Source organism: Panthera onca, chromosome X (assembly GCF_046562875.1).
Source record: "Panthera onca isolate mPanOnc1 chromosome X, mPanOnc1 haplotype 2, whole genome shotgun sequence".
NCBI classification, from domain to species: domain Eukaryota; kingdom Metazoa; phylum Chordata; class Mammalia; order Carnivora; family Felidae; genus Panthera; species Panthera onca.
The window spans coordinates 70,572,925-70,594,030 of record NC_138357.1 but is presented as its reverse complement, the minus strand read 5'-3'; the positions used below and the strand labels follow the sequence as shown (position 1 = coordinate 70,594,030).

Here is a 21,106-nt window from a genome sequence, read left to right as displayed (position 1 = left end):
GTTTACTCATTCATCTTTGATGGATATTTATTTTCACCTTTTGGATTTTTTGAATAATGCTGTAATAACATTGATATTTGCTTTCACTTCTTTTGCATATATACTTAGAAGTGGAATTGCTGGATCATATGGTAATTCTGTTTATTTTTGAGAGGAACTGTAAAGCTGTTTTCCATAGCAGTTGTACAACTTTACATTCACACCAGCAATGGACAAGAGTTCCAATTACTCCATATCCTCACCAACACTTGTTATTTCCCATTTAAAAAAATATCAGCCATCTTAATGGGTATAAAGAGGTAACTCACTGTGGTTTCTTATCATTTTTAAGTTGACTTTTCTTTGATCTGGCATTTGCTTTGTTGCTGTGAATTTTGACCATTTTCTAGGGTTTTGATAAAGTTTGTTTCTGACAGTTTCTGTTTGTTTCTTTATGTTTCTGTGGGGGTGATGTTACCTTGAGGTTGCCTACTTCATCATTTTAATATGATCTATGTTGGTATATGTTCCATGAGTGCTTGAAAAGAAGTGTACTCTGTTGTTATTAGGTAGAATGTTCTATAAATGTCAATTAGAGCCTCTTGGCTGATGGTAGCCTTGAGTTCTTCTTTATCTTTCCTGATTTTCTGTCTAGTTAGGAATAGATAAAATTAATATCTTCCTCCCAATGAGGATCAGAGAACTTAAGGTAACTTAAGAAAGAATGTAAGCAGGGGTTTTCATGAATTTCCAAGTCTGATGTCTGATGTCTGATGAATTTCCAATTTTCAGTCTGCCTTTACTGCTTCATCTCCCACCATTCCCACAGATGCCCTACAGACGTAGTAAACTATTTATATTTCCTCAAGACCATGTGTTCTTTAACTCCTCTGTAGCTTTGTACATGCAATCACTTGTCCTGAAATGTCCTTTCCCTTGAGTACCTTTAAAGATCCAGCTCAAACGTTCCTCCCATGTGAAGCTTTCACTGATCACCTAAAGAAATTTGAATATATCTTTCTTTGGAGGCTAATTTACCATGAAGCTAATCATAAATCTTCAAAGCCCCTCACTTGGACAGCCACTTTCCAAGGTCCTGAGAAGGGCCCTAACATTATTTTTACAAGGTTATGTTTTTTCTAATTTGCAAAGTAAGATATTTAACCACATCTGATTAATATTCTTTTCCTCCATCAGACTTCCCTTTTGTGTTGGGTGGCACTGGGGTAGCTAAGAGGAAGTTGAGTTGTAGATAGATTTAGGGTGGGATTAGTGGGATGTATTTATGTGGTTTGCAGTAACTTATGTGTATAGTTAATGTATTGCTAATGGTATAGAAATGGCTTCAGGAAAGCTCCTGTAGCCCAATGTCCTGACTCACCCAGCATCTTTACACAAAAGTGACAGAGACAGAGGTAGTATTATGATGTGAATGTATCCTATAGTGCCCAGTCTTCAACATATTGGGTAGTAGAGGAGAAACGACATTTGAAATGTACAAAGTCCAAAGTTAGTCTTTGGAAAATTCTTGTAATCATCACATTTAAATTTTAAGTGGAGAATTCTTTAATGATGCCTAGTCAAAATGAAAGTTTTCTCCTTTCAAAAATATAGTCACTACATCATACAAAACTATAAATGAACTGTAATATTTTTCCTTTTTCATGAAAATTGTACAAGATAGAATTTATCATATTTCCTGCTTTTGAAGGATCCAAATCTTCTAGCAGTATTACAGAGGGTACAGCTGTGTGTACAGTCGTATGATTTATGCATTGCATCTGCTATGGACTGAATTGTGTTCCCCTCTCACTCTCACAAATTCACCTGCTGAAGCCCTAACTCCAAGTATGACTGTATTTGGATGAGGCCTTTAGGAGGTAATTAAAGTTAAATGAGGTCATGAATGTGGGGCCCCAATCCAGTTGGATTGGTGGCTTTATAAGAAGCAGAAGAGAGATCTTTTTCTTTCTCTCTCATTTCCCATGTACACTCAGAGGAAAGGCCATGAAAGACTCTCAGCAGAAACCAAAACCTGCTGGACCTTGATCTGGGACTTCCAGCCTCCATAACTGTGGGAAATAAATTTCTGTTGTTTAAACCACCCATTCTATGCTATTTTGTTATGGCAGCCTGAGCACATTAATACACCATCTATTAATAATAAAAAACAAATTTTGATGAAGCATGCTAAAGTAATGATTGAATTATCTTTCTATTGAAAATAACATTACAAAGTACATGTAGCTACAAAAAACGTGGGAAAGAAGTACTACAGTTGTATCACACATTCAATTAATACAACATAAGTTAGAATGTTTTTGGATTTTGTGATGTTTGTAGTGTCTTTAAAAATTTTTTAAGTTGTTGTAGTTTCTTTTCTCATTCTAAATATTCACTTGTACCTAATATTATGTTCTGCTTCTTAAGTAGTGCCCCCCCCCCCAAACTGTGTACTTCAGACCTACAAAACCTGGATTCACCATTGCCCTCTATAATAGGATTTAAACCAATGTTTCTATGTCTGTGGCCCCCTTTAGATTGTGAATCTTTCTAGAGCAGCAACTGGGTTTCATTTTTGCTTTTCTAACACTTGGAAGAATGCTGACACATAGTAGTAATTTAATAAATGGTTGTTGGTTGAATAAAGAATCAACAAATGGATAGAAAGAATAGAGAATGTATGCTAATTAGTTGAGGAAGTGTGTAGTCTGGAAGATTAGCTTGGAGAATTTGAGAGAATGAACATGGAGACAAGAGGGAAATAGTCAAAGTGGCCAAAAAAATGCTAGCTCTTGTTTATAGATTATGATTAATCTTCTAATCTAAGGTTACTCCAGGAATTGAGAAGGGCTGCCAACTAACACAATGAATGTTAAAAAAAAAGTAATCCTCTAGTTTCAAAATGGGGGTAACAGGGATCTATTCTCTTGCCCAAGTATCTTTGTAGATTTTCCTTTATTCCCCTCTACCACTCACTCACTAGTTGTGTGACCTTGCACCAACCAGTTAACCTCTTTGAGACACAGTTTTCTCTTCTATAAATGTAGATAAATACCCCACAAGGTTGTTGTGAGAGTTGAAAGAAAGAAGGCCTGTGAAACATCTAACACAGTATATGGCATATAGTAGGTTCCTCATAACTGTTAGTTTCCTTCTTTTCTGCTTTTTCTCAGTGAAGTCTGTTAATTGCCTTTAAGGAAGCAGCATCTCTTGGGGCACCTCATGGCTTAGTTGGTTAAGCATCTGACTCTTTTTAATTAATTAATTTTTTAAATTTAAATACAAGTTAGTTAACATAGTGTAATAATGGTTTTAGGAGTAGAGTTTAGTGACTCATCACTTACATATAACACCCAGTGCTCATCCCAACAAGTGCCCTCCTTAATGCTCCTTTGCCCATTTAGCCTATCCCCCCACCCAACACCCCTCCAGCAACCCTCAGTTTGTTCTATGTATTTAAGAGTCTCTTATGATTTGTCTCTCTCTGTTTTTATCTTACTTTTCCTTTCCTTCCCCTATGTTCATCTGTTTTCTTTCTTAAATTCCACATATGAGTGAAATCATATATTTATCTTTCTCTGACTGACTTATTTTGCTTAGTTAGCATGATACTCTCTAGTTCCATCCACATTGTTGCAAATGGCAAGATTTCATTCTTTTTGATCGCTGAGTAATATTTCATTGTTTATATACACCACATCTTCTTTATCCATTTGTCATTCGATGGACATTTAGGCTCTTTCCATACTTTGGCTATTGTTAATAGCACTGCTATAAACCTTGGGGTGCATGTGTCCCTTGGAATCAGGCTTTTTGTATCCTTTGGATAAATACCTAGTAGTGCAATTGCTGGGTTATAGGGTAGCTTTATTTTTAATTTTTTGAAGAATCTCCATACTGTTTTCCAGAGTGGCTGCATTCCCATTAGCAGTACAAAAGTGTTCCCTTTTCGCCACATCCTTGTCAACATCTGTTGTTTCCTGAGTTGTTAATTTTAGCCATTCTGGCAAGTGTGAGGTGGTATCTCATTGTGGTTTTGATTTGCTAAGCGTCCGACTCTTGATTTTGGCTTAGGTCATGATCTTATGGGAGACTGAGCCTGGGGTTGGGCTCATGCTGACTGTGTGAAGCCTGTTTGGGGTTCTCTCTCCCTATGCCCCTCCCCCCACTCACACTCTGTCTCAAAATAAATAAATAAATAAACTTAAAAAAAAAGCAGAGTCTTCATCTTATTGGGCCCTCACTCTCTATTATACTCCTCTAAAGAGAAACTGTTTTCTTTGCCACCTTGGAAGAAACTCCTCAAAGGGATACTCTTCTCCCTTAGAAATTTTTCCTGGTTATATATGTAAAAAAAAAGTCCTAAAGTTTACAAGGCCAATGTGTGATCTAGCAGGAAATGTAGACATCTTTCATGTTAATAATAAAAGGACAAGGAGTCTGGTTCCAATTTGTGCAGACATTTTGTTACCTTGGCATGTGCTTAGAGTAGAAGCAGGAAAGCAGCAATTAACTATAGGTGTCTACAATGCAGAGTAGACACCTTTAATTAATTCCTCTGATTTTATTAAACGGTGCAATTTGAAGAGTTACTGGGCATAAAGCAGCTGGAAGAATTCCCAGTGCTTGGGTCTACCCCCTATTATGTTCCTAGGTGGGCCAGGCAGAGATGCTAGCTCCATATCACTGCTAGCAAGCCTCCTTTCAGAAGGTCTGCTTCATGGAGGTGCATGCCAGTAAGAAGTAACTGTGGGATAATATCCCAGAAAGGGGGAGTCACTGGCTGCAAAGGTTAGGAGACAGCGCAATGCAGCCAAATGTTTTGGATCCATTAAGCCAGCACAGCTGTTGTGTGTGCTGCCAATTCTATTCAGAAGTGGGCAAAATTCAGGTTGGAAATTTACTTCATATAGTGTGCATGTAAGTAGACTGGAGCAAAAGAAAATTAGAATGGTCAGTAGGGCTTCATGTAGTAACTAGTTAAGAACTGAAGGTGAAAGCAAGTGAGAAGAGGTTTGCTGCTCCTTGTCATAGTCCTCTCCTGTTGCTGCAGCAATTAGCACCCCCTTTGTCCATGTGCAGAGAGGAGGGTTTGGAAGGTCTTTATTCCTGTTGTTTCAATTTTACCAACAGTTGACAGGTCCATCAGTTATAGTAAATAGCTTCTTAAATTGGTTGTGAACATGTTAAGGAAATATTCTTGGTTTATAAGAACTAAGAAAAATTGCATACAGGGACGCCTTGGTGGCTCAGTCAGTTGAGTGTTTGACTCTTGATTTTAGCTCAGGTCATGATCCCAAGGTTGTGGGATTGAGCTCTGCATCAGGCTCTGCACTGAACATGGAGCCTGCTTTAGGATTCTCTCTTTCTCTCTCCCTCTGCCCCTCTCCCCTGCTCATGCTCTCTCTCAAATAAAAAAAAAGTGCATATAGAGTGTGATTTCCACACTGTGTGATTTAGATGTAAATTATCTATTTTTATCATTTTTTTATTCCTCTCATTTTAGAGAAAGGGCTATTTTGTATCCTATCCATGAGTAAATCCCTAATGTGGGCTCCAGATTTTAGCTTCTCTGGAACCTTGAACTCTTGATTACTTCCTTTCCTCTCAGTCACCTTAAATATCTCTAGCTTCTTTACATACTACTTTTAAGTTAACAGACCTGTACAGGTCATTTCCTTGAATAAAAAGCTCCCTTTGAACCTCTTGCCCCTTGGAATATGGTCTAGGAAAATAAAAGCAAATGCCTCTGTGCTGCTCCCCCTTAAAGTGTCATCTCCCAATTTCCTGATACTTTCTTTCAAGCAACATTATAACTAAAAATTGAGTTTGTGAACTGCTTTGTAGGGAAGCCTTCCCTCACTCCATCAGGCACTATTAGTCACACCTTCACTGTGTTCCCATAGCACTGTCTTCATACTGTTCGTATTGTACATGGTAACTGGAACTGTAATTTATTGGTTTACATTGTATTGTTATTTACCTCTTTGTATTTATGTCACTTCTGCTAAACCATGAGTCCCTAAAAGGAAGTGAAGTGACCTTTATCTTGATATCCCCAGAAAAGAATGTTTCATAATTGGTGCTCAATAAATGCTGAGTGGGAGAAAAACGGGCTGACAATTATTAAACTATGTCCATGTGCCAGTTTTTCTGAGATATGTGTCATTATACTTACTTTACACATAAGGAAACTGAAGTTTCCAGATTTCAAGGAGTTTGTCTAAAGACATGTAGCTATTCAATATTGGACTATAATTCAAATTCAAGTCTGACTGATTATAAAATCTATGCCCTTTCAACCATGCTGCCTGCAAGATCTTATATTTGGAGTCCAAATTCTGGCCCCACCAGTTCTCTTGTACTTTCACCCCACTCTGTTTTCTTACTTCATGGAGACACCCCAGTGCCCTGATCCCTACTTTCTCCTTGTTTGTCTGATTCCTTTTGGCCTCATATCCAGCCTAGAACATATTATTATACACTTGAATCCTCTTTCAACATCACCTTCAACCTTTGTCTTTTTGCCTCATCTGTCTGGAATAATCACCATCCAAATCAACCTCTGCTATTTGCCTTCTCTGTTCTGTCACCATCAAAGGAAACTATCACTGGATAGACTGGTATCACCAATCCATGGTTTTGAATTTCAGATGCACTTTCCAAGCTTCTTCATTATCCTTTTACTCGTCTCTGGTCAGCTCCTTCTCCTATTCTCAATTACTGTTCCAATATTTACCATTTTCCCCAATCCCACTATTGACCTTTCATCCCCTCACTCTTGGACATTTAGGACAATTTCAAGTTTTTCTCTATAATAAAAAAAAGCTGAGGTGAGCATCCTTATACATATTTCTACTTTGCTTCAGAGTTTTTCTTAAACACCAAGCTTCTTGAAAGATTTAGCTGTGCCTATTGCTGTCATTTTCTTTACCTTAGATTTACCACTCAGCCTACTATTGTTTCACCTCTGCCCCTTTACACTGTATTGAAATTCCTCTTATCAAGATCACCAAAGCTTCTATTTTGCCAAATCTAGTTCATATGTATAAGTCCTTAGCTTATTGGATTTCTCAGTTGCACCTGACACATCTCAGAATTCTCTCCATCTTTTAAACTTTCAACTTTGGTTTGCATGATCCTACTCTGATTTTCTTCCTGTAAGTATTAGCTAATGCTTACTATGTGTTTATCAGGCACTATTCTAAGGGTTTTACATGCATTGCATGTATATTTAATCGTTAAACAACTGAGGCTTAGAGAAGTAGCTTGCCCAAAGTCATATAGCTGTTAAGTGGCAGAGCCTGGACGATATAAAATCACACAGACTGGGTCTAGAGTCCGTGATTTTAATTTGTGTTATACTGCTTATCCTTAACATACTATTAGTCTTCTTTGTGAGCTCATTTTTGCTGGTCCCTTATACCAAGATTCTTGGTTTAAGGGACCTTAAATTCTCCAAGATTCCCCCAATGGTCCTATGGTCTCCTTACACATTCTCCATGGGTAATCTCATTTACTTTCATAGAGTTTTAACCACATGCTCATAATACTCATATCTATATCCAGTTATGAATTATCCCCTGGACTTCAAACTTGTATCCAACGGCATCATGGTCAAATATACTTGGGTGTTCCATAGGCACCTAGTACTCAATGTAAAAAATGGTTCAGTTATAATCCTCTTCCTCCTCTATTCATTGTACACTAATATCATCTAGTCATCCAAACCAGAAAACATGATGACATTCTAGATTTCTCCTTCTCCTTTACCCTCGAATACAATTAATCACCAAGTGGTGCTAATTCTGTCTCCTAAAAATTTCTTAAATATTTCCTTTGCCTCCATCCCTACTTCAAACTCTCTTCACTTGTTTGATGTATTGTAACAGTCTCCAGCCAGGTCTCTCTCAAATTTATCATGATCCATCTCATAAAAACATAGATCTGACCATTCACTGCCATTCCATGACTCAGTACTGTCAACAGGTACATTCTCAGTTCTTTAGCATGACACTTACAACTTTCTGTGGTTAAAAGCACTGGCTCTGGAGTTAAATTGCTTAGTTTGAATCTCAGCTCTGACAGTGTGCAACTTTGAACAAGCTCCTTCTGTTTTAATTTCCATATTTGCATTATAATTATGAGGATTACATGAAATATTCATGTGAGGTACTTAGAACACTGCCTGGCATACAATAGGTGCTCAATAATTATTAACCCTTGCCAATATTTTGTATCTAGTCTCATCTCCTTCCATTTCCTGCCTTATGGTTTATGTTCTAGTAATATTGCATTGTTTAAAGCTTATGTTCTATTAATTTTCATTGTTTATAATTCTCTAAAGGATCATGCTATTTCATGGCTGTGTGCCTTCCCTTTGCTGTTTCCTCAATCCCCTATACTTTCACACATTTATATGCCTGGCTAATATTCAGTTCAGTCTTTGGCTTTGACATCATCTTCAGGATACCTTTCATGACTCCCACATTCCTGCCCCAATCAGACTAACTGGCTCTCTTCTGTGACTTTATATACTCTGTGCATGCCTCTAACTTAGCACTCAATGGAACCAATTGAAGTGGTCTGTTTTGTTTCTGTATATTTTGCTGGGTTGTAAGCTCTTTGTACAAAGTGACATGTCTTCTACTTCCTTGTATCCTCAGAACATAGCATCATACCCCGTATACAATAGTTGCTTAATAAATCTTTGTTGAACTGAATTGCTTCTTTTTTCATTGAATAACTAGGTAGGTACCCACATTTGTGGCTTACCTGACGGGGAAAAGAATGTCTCTCTTTCTCTTTTACCAAGCTGGTCTTTCCCATTTCAATAAATCCCACTACTATCCACCTAAATGTTTGATTCAGAAACCTTGAGATTCTTCCATTCCCCTCACTTTCTACATCTAATTCATTAGTGTATTTTGTCAATTCTATCTATAAAATATGTCATTCTTTCTTTTTAAATTTTATTTTAATTCCAGTGTAGTTAACATACAATGTTATATTAGTTTCGGGTATATGATATAGCAATTCAACAATTCCATATATTACTCAGTGTTCATCAAGGTACATTTAGTCTTAATCCCTTTCACATGTCTCAACTATCCCCCCCATCCACCACACCTCTGGTAACTCTCTGATCTCTGTAGTTAAGAGTCTGTTTTTTGGTTTCTCTCTCTCTCTTTTTTCCCTTTGTTAATATATTTGGTTTCTTTTTTCTTAATGTTTATTTATTTGAGAGAGATAGTGGGGGTGGAAAGGGCAGAGCAAGAGGAGAAAGAGAGAGAATTCCAAGCAGGCTCTGCATTGTCAGTGTAGATTCCGATGCAGGACTCAATCTCATGAACTGTGAGATCATGACCTGAGCTGAAATCAAGAGTTGGATGCTTAACTGACTAAGCCACCCAGGCGCCAGTTTGTTTTGTTTCTTAAATTCCACATATGGGGGCACCTGTGTGGCTCAGTTGGTTGAGCATCCAACTTCAGCTCAGTTCATGAGCTCACCGTTCATGAGTCTGAGCCCTGCGTTGGGCTCTCTGCTGATGGTTTAGAGCCTGGAGCCCTCTTCAGATTCTGTGTCTTCCTCTCTCTCTGTCCCTCCCCTGCTCATATTCTGTCTCTCTCTCTCTCTCTCTCAAAAATAAATATAAAAACATTAAAAAAAATTTAAGTTCCACATGAGTGAAATCATATGGTATTTGTCTTTCTCTGACTAGCTTATTTCATTTAGTATTATATAATCCAGATCATCAATGTCATTGAAAATGGCAAGATTTCATCCTTTTTTTAATGGCTGAATAATATTCCAATTTTTTTGCTCATTTTTAATTGGATTAGTGTGTGTGTGTGTGTGTGTGTGTGTGTGTGTGTGTGTGTGTGTTGAGTTATAAAAGCTCATTATATATTTTGGATACTAATCCTTTATTGGATAGGTCATTTGCAAATATCTTCTCCCATTCTGTAGGTTGTCTTTTAGTTTTGTTGGTTGTTTCCTGTGCTGTGCAAAAGCTTTTTATTTTGATGTAGTCCCAATGGTTTATTTTTGCTTTTATTTACCTTGCCTCAGGAGACATATCTAGAAGGATGTTGTTATGGCCAATATCAGAGAAATTACTGCCTGTGCTCTCTTCTAGAATTTTTATGGTTTCAGGTCTCACATTCAGATCCTTAATCCATTTTGAGTTTGTTTTTGAGTATGGTGTAAGAAAGTGGTCCAGTTTCATTCTTTTGCATGTAGCTTTCCAGTTTTCCCAGCACCATTTGTTGAAGAGACTGTGTTTTTCCCATTGCATGTTCTTGCTTCCTTCATTAAAGATTAATTGGCCATATAATCGTGGGTTTATTTCTGAGCTTTCTATTTTGTTCCATTGACCTGTGTGTCTATTTTTGTGCCAGTACCACATTGTTTTGATTACTACAACTTTGTAATCTAATTTGACGTCTAGAATTGTGATAGCTCCAGTTTTATTTTTTCTTTTTCAAGACTCTTTTGGCTATTCAGGGTCTTTTGTGCTTCCATACAAATTTATGATTGTTTGTTTTAGCTCTGTGAAAAATGCTGTTGGTATTTTGATAGGGATCGCATTAAATTTGTAGTTTGCTTTGGGTAGTATAGATATTTTAACATTATATGTTCTTCCAACCTATGAATATGAAATGTCTTTCCATTTCTTTGTGTCATCTGCAATTTCTTTCATCAATGTTTAATTTTCAGAGTATAGGTCTTCACCTCTTTGGTTAAGTTTATTCCTAGATATTTTATTATTTTTGGTGCAATTGTAAATGTGATTGTTTTCTTAATTTATCTTTCTGCTCCTTCATTATTAGTGTAAGGAAATGAAACCAATTTCTGTACATTGATTTTGTATCTTGTGACCTAACTGAATTCATTTATCAGTTCTAGTAGTTTTTTGGTGGAATCTTTACTGTTTTCTAAAATATGTCATTCTATCATTTCCACTGCACCACTGTCATCTCTCAACTGTCATCAACCTTAGGGGCGCCTGTGTGGCTCATTCGGTTGGGTGTCCGGCTTTGGTTCAGGTCATGACCTCACAGTTGGTGAGTTTGAGCTCTGCATTGGGCTCTGTGCTGACAGCTCAGAGCCTGGAGCCTGCTTCGGATTCTGTGTCTCTCTCTCTCTCACTGCCCCTCCTGTGCTCCCGCTCTGTCTCTCCCTCAAGAAAATAAAATAAACATTAAAAAAAATTTTTTTAAATTCAACTGTCATCAACCCCTATTCTTCCATACTTCCATTATTGCCACCTCCCCACTCCACACAACAGTTAGAGTAGTTTTAAAACATATATCAAATCACAGTACCCCTCCTGGTTAAAAGCCTTCAGTAGCTTCCCACTCTATTAAGAATGAGTACCAACTTCTTGCCATGGCCTACAGGGCCCTGTATAGTCTGGTCCCTGCCTATTCCATCTTATAACCCTAACCCTTTAGTGACTAGCATTAGTTATAGTGACTTCTTTCAGTACCCAGAACACACCAAACTCTTTCTTACCTCATGGTCTTTGCATATGACTGCCTATTCTGCCTCAGACACTTGCCCTCTAGTTGTTTTATGTTTAACCTGGCTGGCTTTTTCTCATCCTTCAAGTTTAGCCTTAAATGTCACATCTTCAGAGAGGCCTCTGCTAGTGTGTACATCCATTTTTCTCTATCTCTGCACTCTTTGTGCTTCCATCATGGTACTTATCACAATTTATAATGATTTTCACTTATGTTTTACTTGTTCTGTGGTTTGTTTTCCTCACTGGATTGCACATTCCATGATGCAGGGACCACAGCTACACTGCTCACCACTATAGCCTCAGCACCTGGCACAATGTCTGGCACATTGTTAGCATTCAGTAAATATTCCCTGAATGACTTAATGACTTGATAAGTCAATCATTCAATTACTAAAGCGGGGGGGGGGGCATATAAACTTTCTTATATGGTTGGTCTCTTAGGTAAGAAAAACTGTAACTTTAGCTAGAAACTTAATTGTTGAGACGAATCACCTTGCCCAATACAGTTGAGAAGTATTGTAGGAGAGCTTAATCAAGCAAGAAAAAGATATACTTTTAAAAGTCTGGTTCTTAGTCCCTTTATGCTTGTGAGTAACTCAGGAACAACAAATATAATTACTACAAACCAGTGGCTCTCAATAAGGGAAGATTTTGCCTCACCCTCAGGGGACATTCAGCAATGTATGGGTACATTCTTGGTTGTCAAACTGTGCAGGGAGTGTGCTACTGGCATCTAGTGAGTAGAGGGAAGGAATGCTGCTCAGCATCCTATGAACGCACAGGATTCCCAGTCTCCCCATAACAAATAATTATATACCACAAGAAAAGTCAATAATGCCAATACTAAAACAAAAACAAAAGAGAAATAGGACTATCATCTAACTTTGTGAAACATAATATAATGGCCAAATGTAGGTGTTAGTGTTCTATAGAATTTGTAAAACTTAATAATTGAAGCCATTAATAAGCTCTTTTTTTCTAAGATTTATTTCTGTTCTTTAGAACATATTTTTGTTTTTTTGTTTATTTCAAAGAATCTATCTATTGATGGACTTTAGGAAATTGCTGAATGTTCTAAGCTTGTATCTAAAATTGTGTAATTGTAAGCATTTATCTAGAAGGAGGGAGCATCAGGGGTCCATGACCACCCAAAAGATTAAAAAGCCACTGGTATGGAGAGACCTTTGTGTTGTGTGGATTATATTTTAAAAAGGCATGTTTTGCAGAATATATGTTCTGCAAAATGCTTAAAAGGGCTTAAAAATATGGGTGCCCTTTAGGGCTACCTTAGGAGGCAGGCAAGTGTGGTGGAAGTTCAGTTTGGTTTCTTTCTAGTAGTAGGGACAATACAGGTTTCACTGGGCTGTTTGGAGACCATGTGAGGTAATTTATATAAGCCCTAGTAAAGTGTTAGGCACAGAGCAGATGCTCAAAAAATGTTATTTTTCTTCCCTCTCAGAAGGGAATTGTGAGGATTAAATAAAATAATTCTTTGAAAACTAAATGAAATAATGCACGTAGCTTGTTGTATGGTAAGTAGTACATGTTTAATAAATTGTTGCTTTCCTCCCATGTTTTCTTTATGCCCAAATCCTGGGTGTTATCATTGAAAGTAGAGAAAAAGGATAAGCCCAGAAATATGAAAATTTTCAGAGTCAGTCTTGGCTCTGCTATTTTTCTAGCTGATCCTGGTCAAATTATTTTCTGAGTCTTACTTTTCTCATTGGTAAGTGAGAGAATAATGCATACCTCTCAGAATTGCTAAGAGACATAAATGAGATAATATATATAAAGGATATAACATGGATATGCTTACATGGGATATAATTGGTGCTTAATAAGTGTTAAGTTCTTTTCTCATTCAAACAGTTCTTAAATCCTACCTCTGTCAAGCCTTTCTGCAATAGGAGGATCATTTGCTGAATGTCTGGTACAATGACCTTATCTAAATATAAAACTCAAATGTAAAATTTCTAGCACTCATCTAATTATACTCATACTTGTTCATATAAAATGATAATATTTCATTTTGATATGTTTTCAGCATTTTTTTCTCTGAGCTCTCTGTGTCAGCAAGGGCTATTAGGCTAAATCTGCATAGCATCCAATATAGCAGCACCGTGTTCATTTTTAAAAAATGTGTTAGGCACTTATTAGGGATCAAATTCTCAGTATTGAAGGACTAAGAAGAAACAGGTCCTTGGCTGTGGGTTTTACCAATGTTTCTGACATTAACAATAATAATGCCTAAAATTTAATTTAAATTAGTATTATTTGTTTACTACATATTAGTAATATATTTAAATATATTACTTATATGTTCCAGTCACTGTACTAAGCATTTTGTGTAGACCAATACATTTAATCTTCACGATAATCCCTATTTTATAGGTGATGGACCTAAGGGACAGACTGGTAAAATAATTTTCTCAACTTGTCTAATATATATTGGTACTATGATCACTCCCTGGAGCTGGTCTATGAAAACAGGTCTCTCTGATAAATGTATTCATTTAATTTTTATATTTTAATTTCAACAATTTATTTACATTTTAAAGTAAGTTATACATACATGGTAAAAACTTCAAGAGGTACCAAAAGTTATACAATGATAAGTAAATCCTGACTTCTGGATTCTGGTAATGATAGAATAGCTTATATCAGAATAACCATCATGATAAATTGAAGGTATTAGAGAGCACCCCCCAAACAGGCAGAAACTAGAGGGAATTCAACCCTTGAAAGAAAGGAACTACACTGGGTTGGAGTCACAGTTTTTATATTTTATGTGATGTGTGGTAGAGCTCAGGCAGATAGCTACAAGGTTATTAGCCTGAGGATTCAGAGCACAGAGTTCAGGGTTGCCAGAGTTTCATAAAACAAGATCCAAAATCTCCAGGTTCAAATAAAAACCCACTCATCATACAAAGAATAAGGAAAATCTCAACTTGAATGAGAAAAGACAATCAACAGATGTTAACACCAAAATGACATATATGTTAGAATTATCAACAAGGATTTTAAGGCAGCCATTATAAAATGTTTCAAGAAGCAATTACAGGCATGCTAGAAACACAATAAAAAATAGAAAGTATCAACCAAGAAATAGAAAACATGAAGAATGGAAATTTTAGAACTGAAATATACAATAATCAAAATAAAAAAACTTACTGGATGGGCTTAACAAAAATATGGAGATAACAAAGAAAAGCATCAGTGAAAATGAAAACAGAGCAACAGATCACCCAGTCTAAACAACATAGAGAAAACAGGGTAAAAAACCAATAAACAGAGACTTAGGGTCCTGTAGGACAAGAACAAAAGGTCAAACATTTGTGTCATCAGAATATCAAAAGAAGATAAAGATGACATTTAAAAAAATATTCAAAGAAATAATGGCTAAAACTTCCCCAAATTTGGTGAAATTTGGTGAAATTTGGTGAAATTCACCAATATGGTGAATCCTACATAGTCAAGAGGCTGAATGAAACCTAAACAGAATAACCCCCTCCCCCAAATCCATTCCTCCAAGACATATCATAATTAAGTGTCTGAAACATAAGGAGAAAAAACAAAAATAAAAACTGTGAAAGCAGGTAGAGAGAAATAAGGCATCACTTTACATTCTCACCTCTATGGAAATAATGATTCAAATGAAAATGAATTTCTCATCAGAAACCACAGAGGCCAGAAGGAAAAGGCACATTTTTAAGTGCTGAAAAAAACCCCTTATATCCCAAAATTCTATAGCCAGTGAACATATCCTTAAGTAGTGAAAGAGAAATCAAGCCATTCTCAGATGAAGGAAAACAAAGAGAATTTGTCTTCATCAACTCTACCCTAAAAGAATGGCCAAAGGAAATTCTGCAAACAGAAAAGAAATGAAAAAACAATAAATCTTAAAGCATTGAGAAGGAAGAAAGTACAAAAGAAATTATAAAAATATGGCTAAATACAGCACATTTTCCTTCACCTAAATTTTGAAAATTATGTTTGATGGTTGAAACAAAAACTATAACAATTTCTGTTGTGGTTTTCAATGTATATAGGGTAAAATTTTAAAATATTATATTAGAGAGGAAGGTAAAGGGACATAAAGTCAGGTAAGTTTGCTATAGTTTACTCAAAGTGGAAAAATGTTGATGTGTGTGTGTGTGTGTGTGTGTGTGTGTGTGTATATATATATATATATACATATATATATATATATATATACATACCTATATATAAAGCAACTACTAAAGCAACTACTAGAAAATCTATACAAAGTGATATACTCAAAAACACTATAGATAATTAAAATGGAATTTAAAAAAGAATGTCCAAGTAATCCAGAGGAAGGCAGGAGGGAAAAACAGAGAATAAACAGAAAATAAATGGTAAAATGGCATACTTAAGTCTTAATATATCAATAACTACATGAAAGGCAAATGATCTAAACACACCAATTAAAAAAGATTGATAGAATGGGTAAAGAAAAAACATGACTCAATTATATTTTGTCTATAAGAAAGTCACTTCAACTATAATGATATGGAGAAATTGAAATAAAAATGATAGAAAAAGATATAATATGTAAATGGTAATAAAAAAGCATGAGTGGCAGTTTCATAAAAAAGAAAACCTATACCTATCATATGATCCAGCAACTGCATTCCTGGTATTGATCCCAGACACATGAAAACTTACATCCACAAAAACTGTACACAAATGTTTAATTTTAATAGTCCCAAATTGGAAACAACCCAAATGTTCTTAAATGGATAAATGGTTAAACAAACTATGGTACTTCTATACTGTAGAATACTATTCAGCAATAAAAAGGTTTAACTGACTGAGCCACCCAGGCACCCCTTACAGCAATAAAAAGGAATAAAGTATTGAGGCATGGAACATCTTGGACAGCTATCAAGGGAATTATCCTGAGTATAAAAAGCCAATCTCAAAAGGTTACATACTGCATGATTCCATTTATACCACATACTCTAAATGAAAAAAAAAAATATAGACATGAAGAACAGAGTAGTGGCTTCCATAGATTAGTGAGTTAAGGGAAGGGAAGGCAGCTATGGTTATAAAAGAGTAGCACAAGGGAGATCTTTGTGGTAATGGAACAGTTCTGTAACCTGACTGTGGTAGTGGTTACAATAATTTATACATGTGATAAAATTTCATAGAACTAAATATACACACACATACACACAAAAATTAGTGTGTGTAAAATAGATGAAATCTGAATAAGGCCTGTGGATTATACCAATGTCAATTTCCTGGTTTTGATATTTTACTATACTTATATAAGAGAAGATATTACTATTGGGGGAAACTGAATGAAGGGTACATGAGACTTCTTTGTACTATCTTTACAATTGTCTGTGGATCTAAAACTATTTCAGAATGAAGAAGTTTAAAACATAATTGGATGGAATGGGATAAAAGATTAATTTGAATGGCTAATAGCAGACTAAATACTAAAGAAAGGATTAGTAAACTTGAAGATAGATCAGTGGAAATTAAACAAATTTAAGCATAGAGGAAAAAATATTGGAAAAAAATGACAAGCACTTCAGTGACTTACAGGACAGTATCAATCAATCTTTTTTTTAAAGTTTATTTATTTTGAGAGATAGAGAGAAAGCAGGGAAGGGGGAGAGAGAGAGAGAGAGAGAGAGAGAGAGAGAGAATCCCAAGTAGGCTCTGCACTGACAGTGCAGAGCCTGATGTTGGGCTCAAACCCATGACCTGAGCCAAAACCAAGAGTTGGTTGCCCAACTGACTGAGCCACCCAGGTGCACCTGGTATCAATCAATCTAATACATGTTAACAGGAGTTCCAGAAAGATAGGAGAGATGGAAATAGGGCAAAAAATGAGTCAAGAAATACCAGCCAAGAATTTTCCAAATTACATCCCAAACTGGAACCTACAGACCAAGGAACTCAGGAAATCCCAAGTAGGATAAACACAAACAAAAGTACACTGGGGCACATCATGGTCAATGGTCTGAAAAGCAAAGATAAATATATAAATGCAGCCAGAGAAAAAAGACATAGTATATCTAGGGAAACAATGATAAAAACAAGACTGACTTTCCATTAAAAAAAAAAATGGAGCCAGAAAAAAAAAATGTCCATCTAGAATTTTATATCCAGCAAAAATATTTTTCAAAAATGAAGGCAGAAAAAAATTGGAAGCAGATAAGTAAAAGGGTTCTGCATCTGGGTATGAGGGGAAAGAGGATGTGAAATTATTTTCTCTTTAGAAACAACTAGAATATTTACCAAATATAGGAAATTTTTTAAAAGACATTGGACAATATGCAGCACAATATAGTAATCTGAGAGAAGAGAAATACAAATAAGGTGATCCCTATGATTACCTCAGTTTTCTGCCAGGAGGTAATCCCTGGACTGTGATGCAGTGGTGGGGGGATCCAAACAGAGTCTAACAATCTCTGAGGAGATCAGACAGAGACTGGAATTCCTAAAGGTGGTTAGAAATTGTGGTGGTGGAGGTAAGCCGTAAAAAGCGTAGTAGAGGGGCACCTGGGTGGCTTGGTCGGTTAAGCGTCCGACTTCGCTCAGGTCATGATCTCACGGTCCGTGAGTTCGAGCCCCGCGTCGGGCTCTGGGCTGACAGCTCAGAGCCTGGAGCCTGCTTCCGATTCTGTGTCTCCCTCTCTCTCTGACCCTCCCCCATTCATGCTCTGTCTCTCTCTGTCTCAAAAATAAATAAACGTTAAAAAAAAATTAAAAAAAAAAAAAAGCGTAGTAGAGGGGCACCTGGGTGGCTCAGTCAGTTAAGCATCTGCCTTCGGCTCAGGTCGTAATCTCATAGCTCATGAGTTTCAGCCCCGTATCAGTCTTTGTGCTGATAGCTTAGAGCCTGGAGCCTGCTTCAGATTCTGTGTCTCCCTCTCTCTGCCCCTCTCCTGTTCACGTGCTATCTCTCTCTCTCTCTCTCTCTCTCTCTCTGTCTCTCAGAAGTAAAAACATTAAAAAAATTTAAAAAAAGTGTACTAGAAATATGCATAGAGGTCCCCTTGAGTCTTTTGATGAATACAAATCTGAATATGGATAGAGTAAAACCTCACAAAGAATCTAGAAAAAATTTCCAGGGAAGTAATTACTAAGAAGTTGTAAGAGAAACACTCCCTAAAGTTCACATAAGGTCAAAGTGGAGAGACCTCAATGAATAAAGGGGGGCATCAGTAGGGACTTGAGAGGAGCAGTTCCTTCAAAATGGGCTAAATTAGCTCTAGTGTAAAGGTTACTCAAGGTCTACTCTAAGTGAGCTTTTAAAAACAAACCTCCAAAGGATCAAATTGATCCACAATAACTTGTCTGTCAAAAAAAGTACAATCCTCTAAATAAATACAAAAGAAAAATCCAGCACTCAACAATGTAAAATTCACAATGCTGGATATACAATTTAAAATTTTAAACATACAAGAAAGCAGGAAAATATGATCTATATCCTGGAGAAAAATTAGTCAACAGGAAGAGACTCAGAAATTACAGAGATAAGGGAATTAGTAGACAAGGACCTTAAAACAGCTATTTATAAATATGCTCCATATGTTCAAGGATGTAAAGAAAATATGAACACAGTGAAGAGAGAAATGGACAATTTTTTCCTGGTCATATATTTTTTTAAAGATTTTATTATTTGGAAGGTTTTTTATTTGTAATAGAAGTTCTAGAAATGAAAAATACAATATTTGAAAAGAAAATTCACTGGATGGGATTAATAGCAATTATATACTGCAGAAGAAAAGATCAATAAACTTGAAGGCAAAGCAAGAGAAACTCTTCAATATGAATCACAGAAATAAAAGACAAAAAGGGGTCTCTTGGGTTGCCTCGGTGGGTCAGTTGGTTAAGTGTCTGACTTTGGCTCAGGACATGATCTCATGATTCATGAGTTTGAGACCTGCATCAGGCTGGTGCTGACAGTGCAGAGTTGGCTTAGGATTCTCTGTCTCCCCCTCTCTCTGCCCCTCCTCCACTCATGTTCTCTCGCTCTCTCTCTCACAGAAATAAAAAAAAGGGGGGGGTCTTAGTGACCTGTGGGACAATACAACTGGTCTAACATAGGTCTAACTGGAGTCTCAGTAGTAGAGGAGAAAAAGAAAGGACAGAAAAGAAATAATGGCTGAAATATTTCTAAATTTGATAAAAGCTACAAACCCTCAGATCCCAGAAGCTTTGGGTTCCAAAGAGGATAAACACACACACATGCACAGAAACCATACCAGGCAAACTATAATCAAGATGCTGAAAATTAGTCACAAAGAGAAATGGTAAAAGCAGCCAGAGGGAAAAAATGCAAGCATTATACAAAGGAACAAAGAGAAGAATGATTACAGAGTTCTCATGAGGAAATATGCCAACATAGACATAATGTATTGATATCTTTAAAGTTCTGAAAGAAAAAATTATCAACCTAGAACTTTATATCTTAAAATAGAGAAATATCTTTAAAAATGTCTTTAAAAATTAAGACAAACTAGACTTTTCAAACAAATCTGAGAAAATATGTTGCAAACAGACCTACATTTTAATACAAAATTAGCTTTAGTTTTTAGGGAAAATGTAACTTTTACCAGATGGAAACCTGGATCTACACAAAGGATTGAAAAATGCTGGAAAGGATAAATATATGGATAAATGTAAAAAGATTTTCGAGGTGCCTGGGTGGTTAAGAGTCCAACTCTTGATTTTGGCTCAGGTCATGATCTCATGGTTTGTGGGATTGAGCCCTGCATCGATCTGTGCTGTCAGCACAGAGCCTACTTTGGATTCTATTTCTCTCTCTCTCTGTGCCTCTCTACTCTCCTCTCTCTCTCTCTAAATGAATGAATGAATGAATGAATAAATAAATAAATTTTTCTTACTTATCTTTTTATTTCTTTAAATGACAATTTAGGGCCACATTGGGAGCAGCATGTCCAGTGGTGGCTGCATATATGCTGACTGCAAAGGAGTGCCACTAAAGCTCATGGAGGAATAAGGGAGGCTGTCAGCCTGGTGGCAGAGTAATAAGTGGAGGAACACAGTCCAGTCAAAAGGTGGCACAGCTCAGGTCGGGGCACTGGGTGTATGGTCCAAAGCTGCTCATATCTGGGGCATTCTAGTCTGAGCACTGTGTCCTGTGGCTGGTATGAGTAGCTATCTAGCCTCCCTGCACCCCCTGATGGGGCCCATACAACAGGTTCCCCTACTTTGAGACTTCTTGCCTGGTCAGGCTCTTGATCTTCTCTTCCATCCCTTCATTTATGTTTTTCAGCTCTTTGCTCTGAAGTGCTGGCACCATGACCAGTTCCTGTACTCCCTAAACACAAGAGGGACATGGAAAAAGTATCCTTAGCTATACCTTCTATAATCTCTATAACTTTTTGTATTGTTTAGTAAATAATTATTTTGAAATCCCAGAATTTTGCTTCCACTCAGATAGAAACATAAGAATATGGATTGTTGGCTTAATAAAATGAGATTAGAAGGCTTGCTGTCTCAAACCAGAGCTGTAACATCTATGTTTAAAGAAGCTGAAAAAGATGAAACTGAAGTATCAGGGAGGGCTTTGACTCATGGTGGGA

General features: G+C 36.6%; 1 protein-coding gene across 7 annotated transcripts in view; it reads right to left on the bottom strand.

The window, feature by feature from the left end:
• HDAC8 (histone deacetylase 8) overlaps positions 1 to 21,106 on the bottom strand; it is a 230,250-nt gene that overhangs the window by 105,651 nt on the left and 103,493 nt on the right. Inside the window, exon 11 of one of the 7 annotated variants that reach the window (XM_081793499.1) lies at positions 20,141 to 20,841. The exons of the other annotated variants lie outside the window; for them this stretch is intronic. Coding sequence (XP_081649625.1) covers positions 20,728 to 20,841 — 114 coding nt within the window. The 3' untranslated portion in view covers positions 20,141 to 20,727. Of the gene's footprint in view, positions 1 to 20,140; positions 20,842 to 21,106 lie in introns of those variants that run through there. 7 annotated transcript variants of the gene reach the window in all.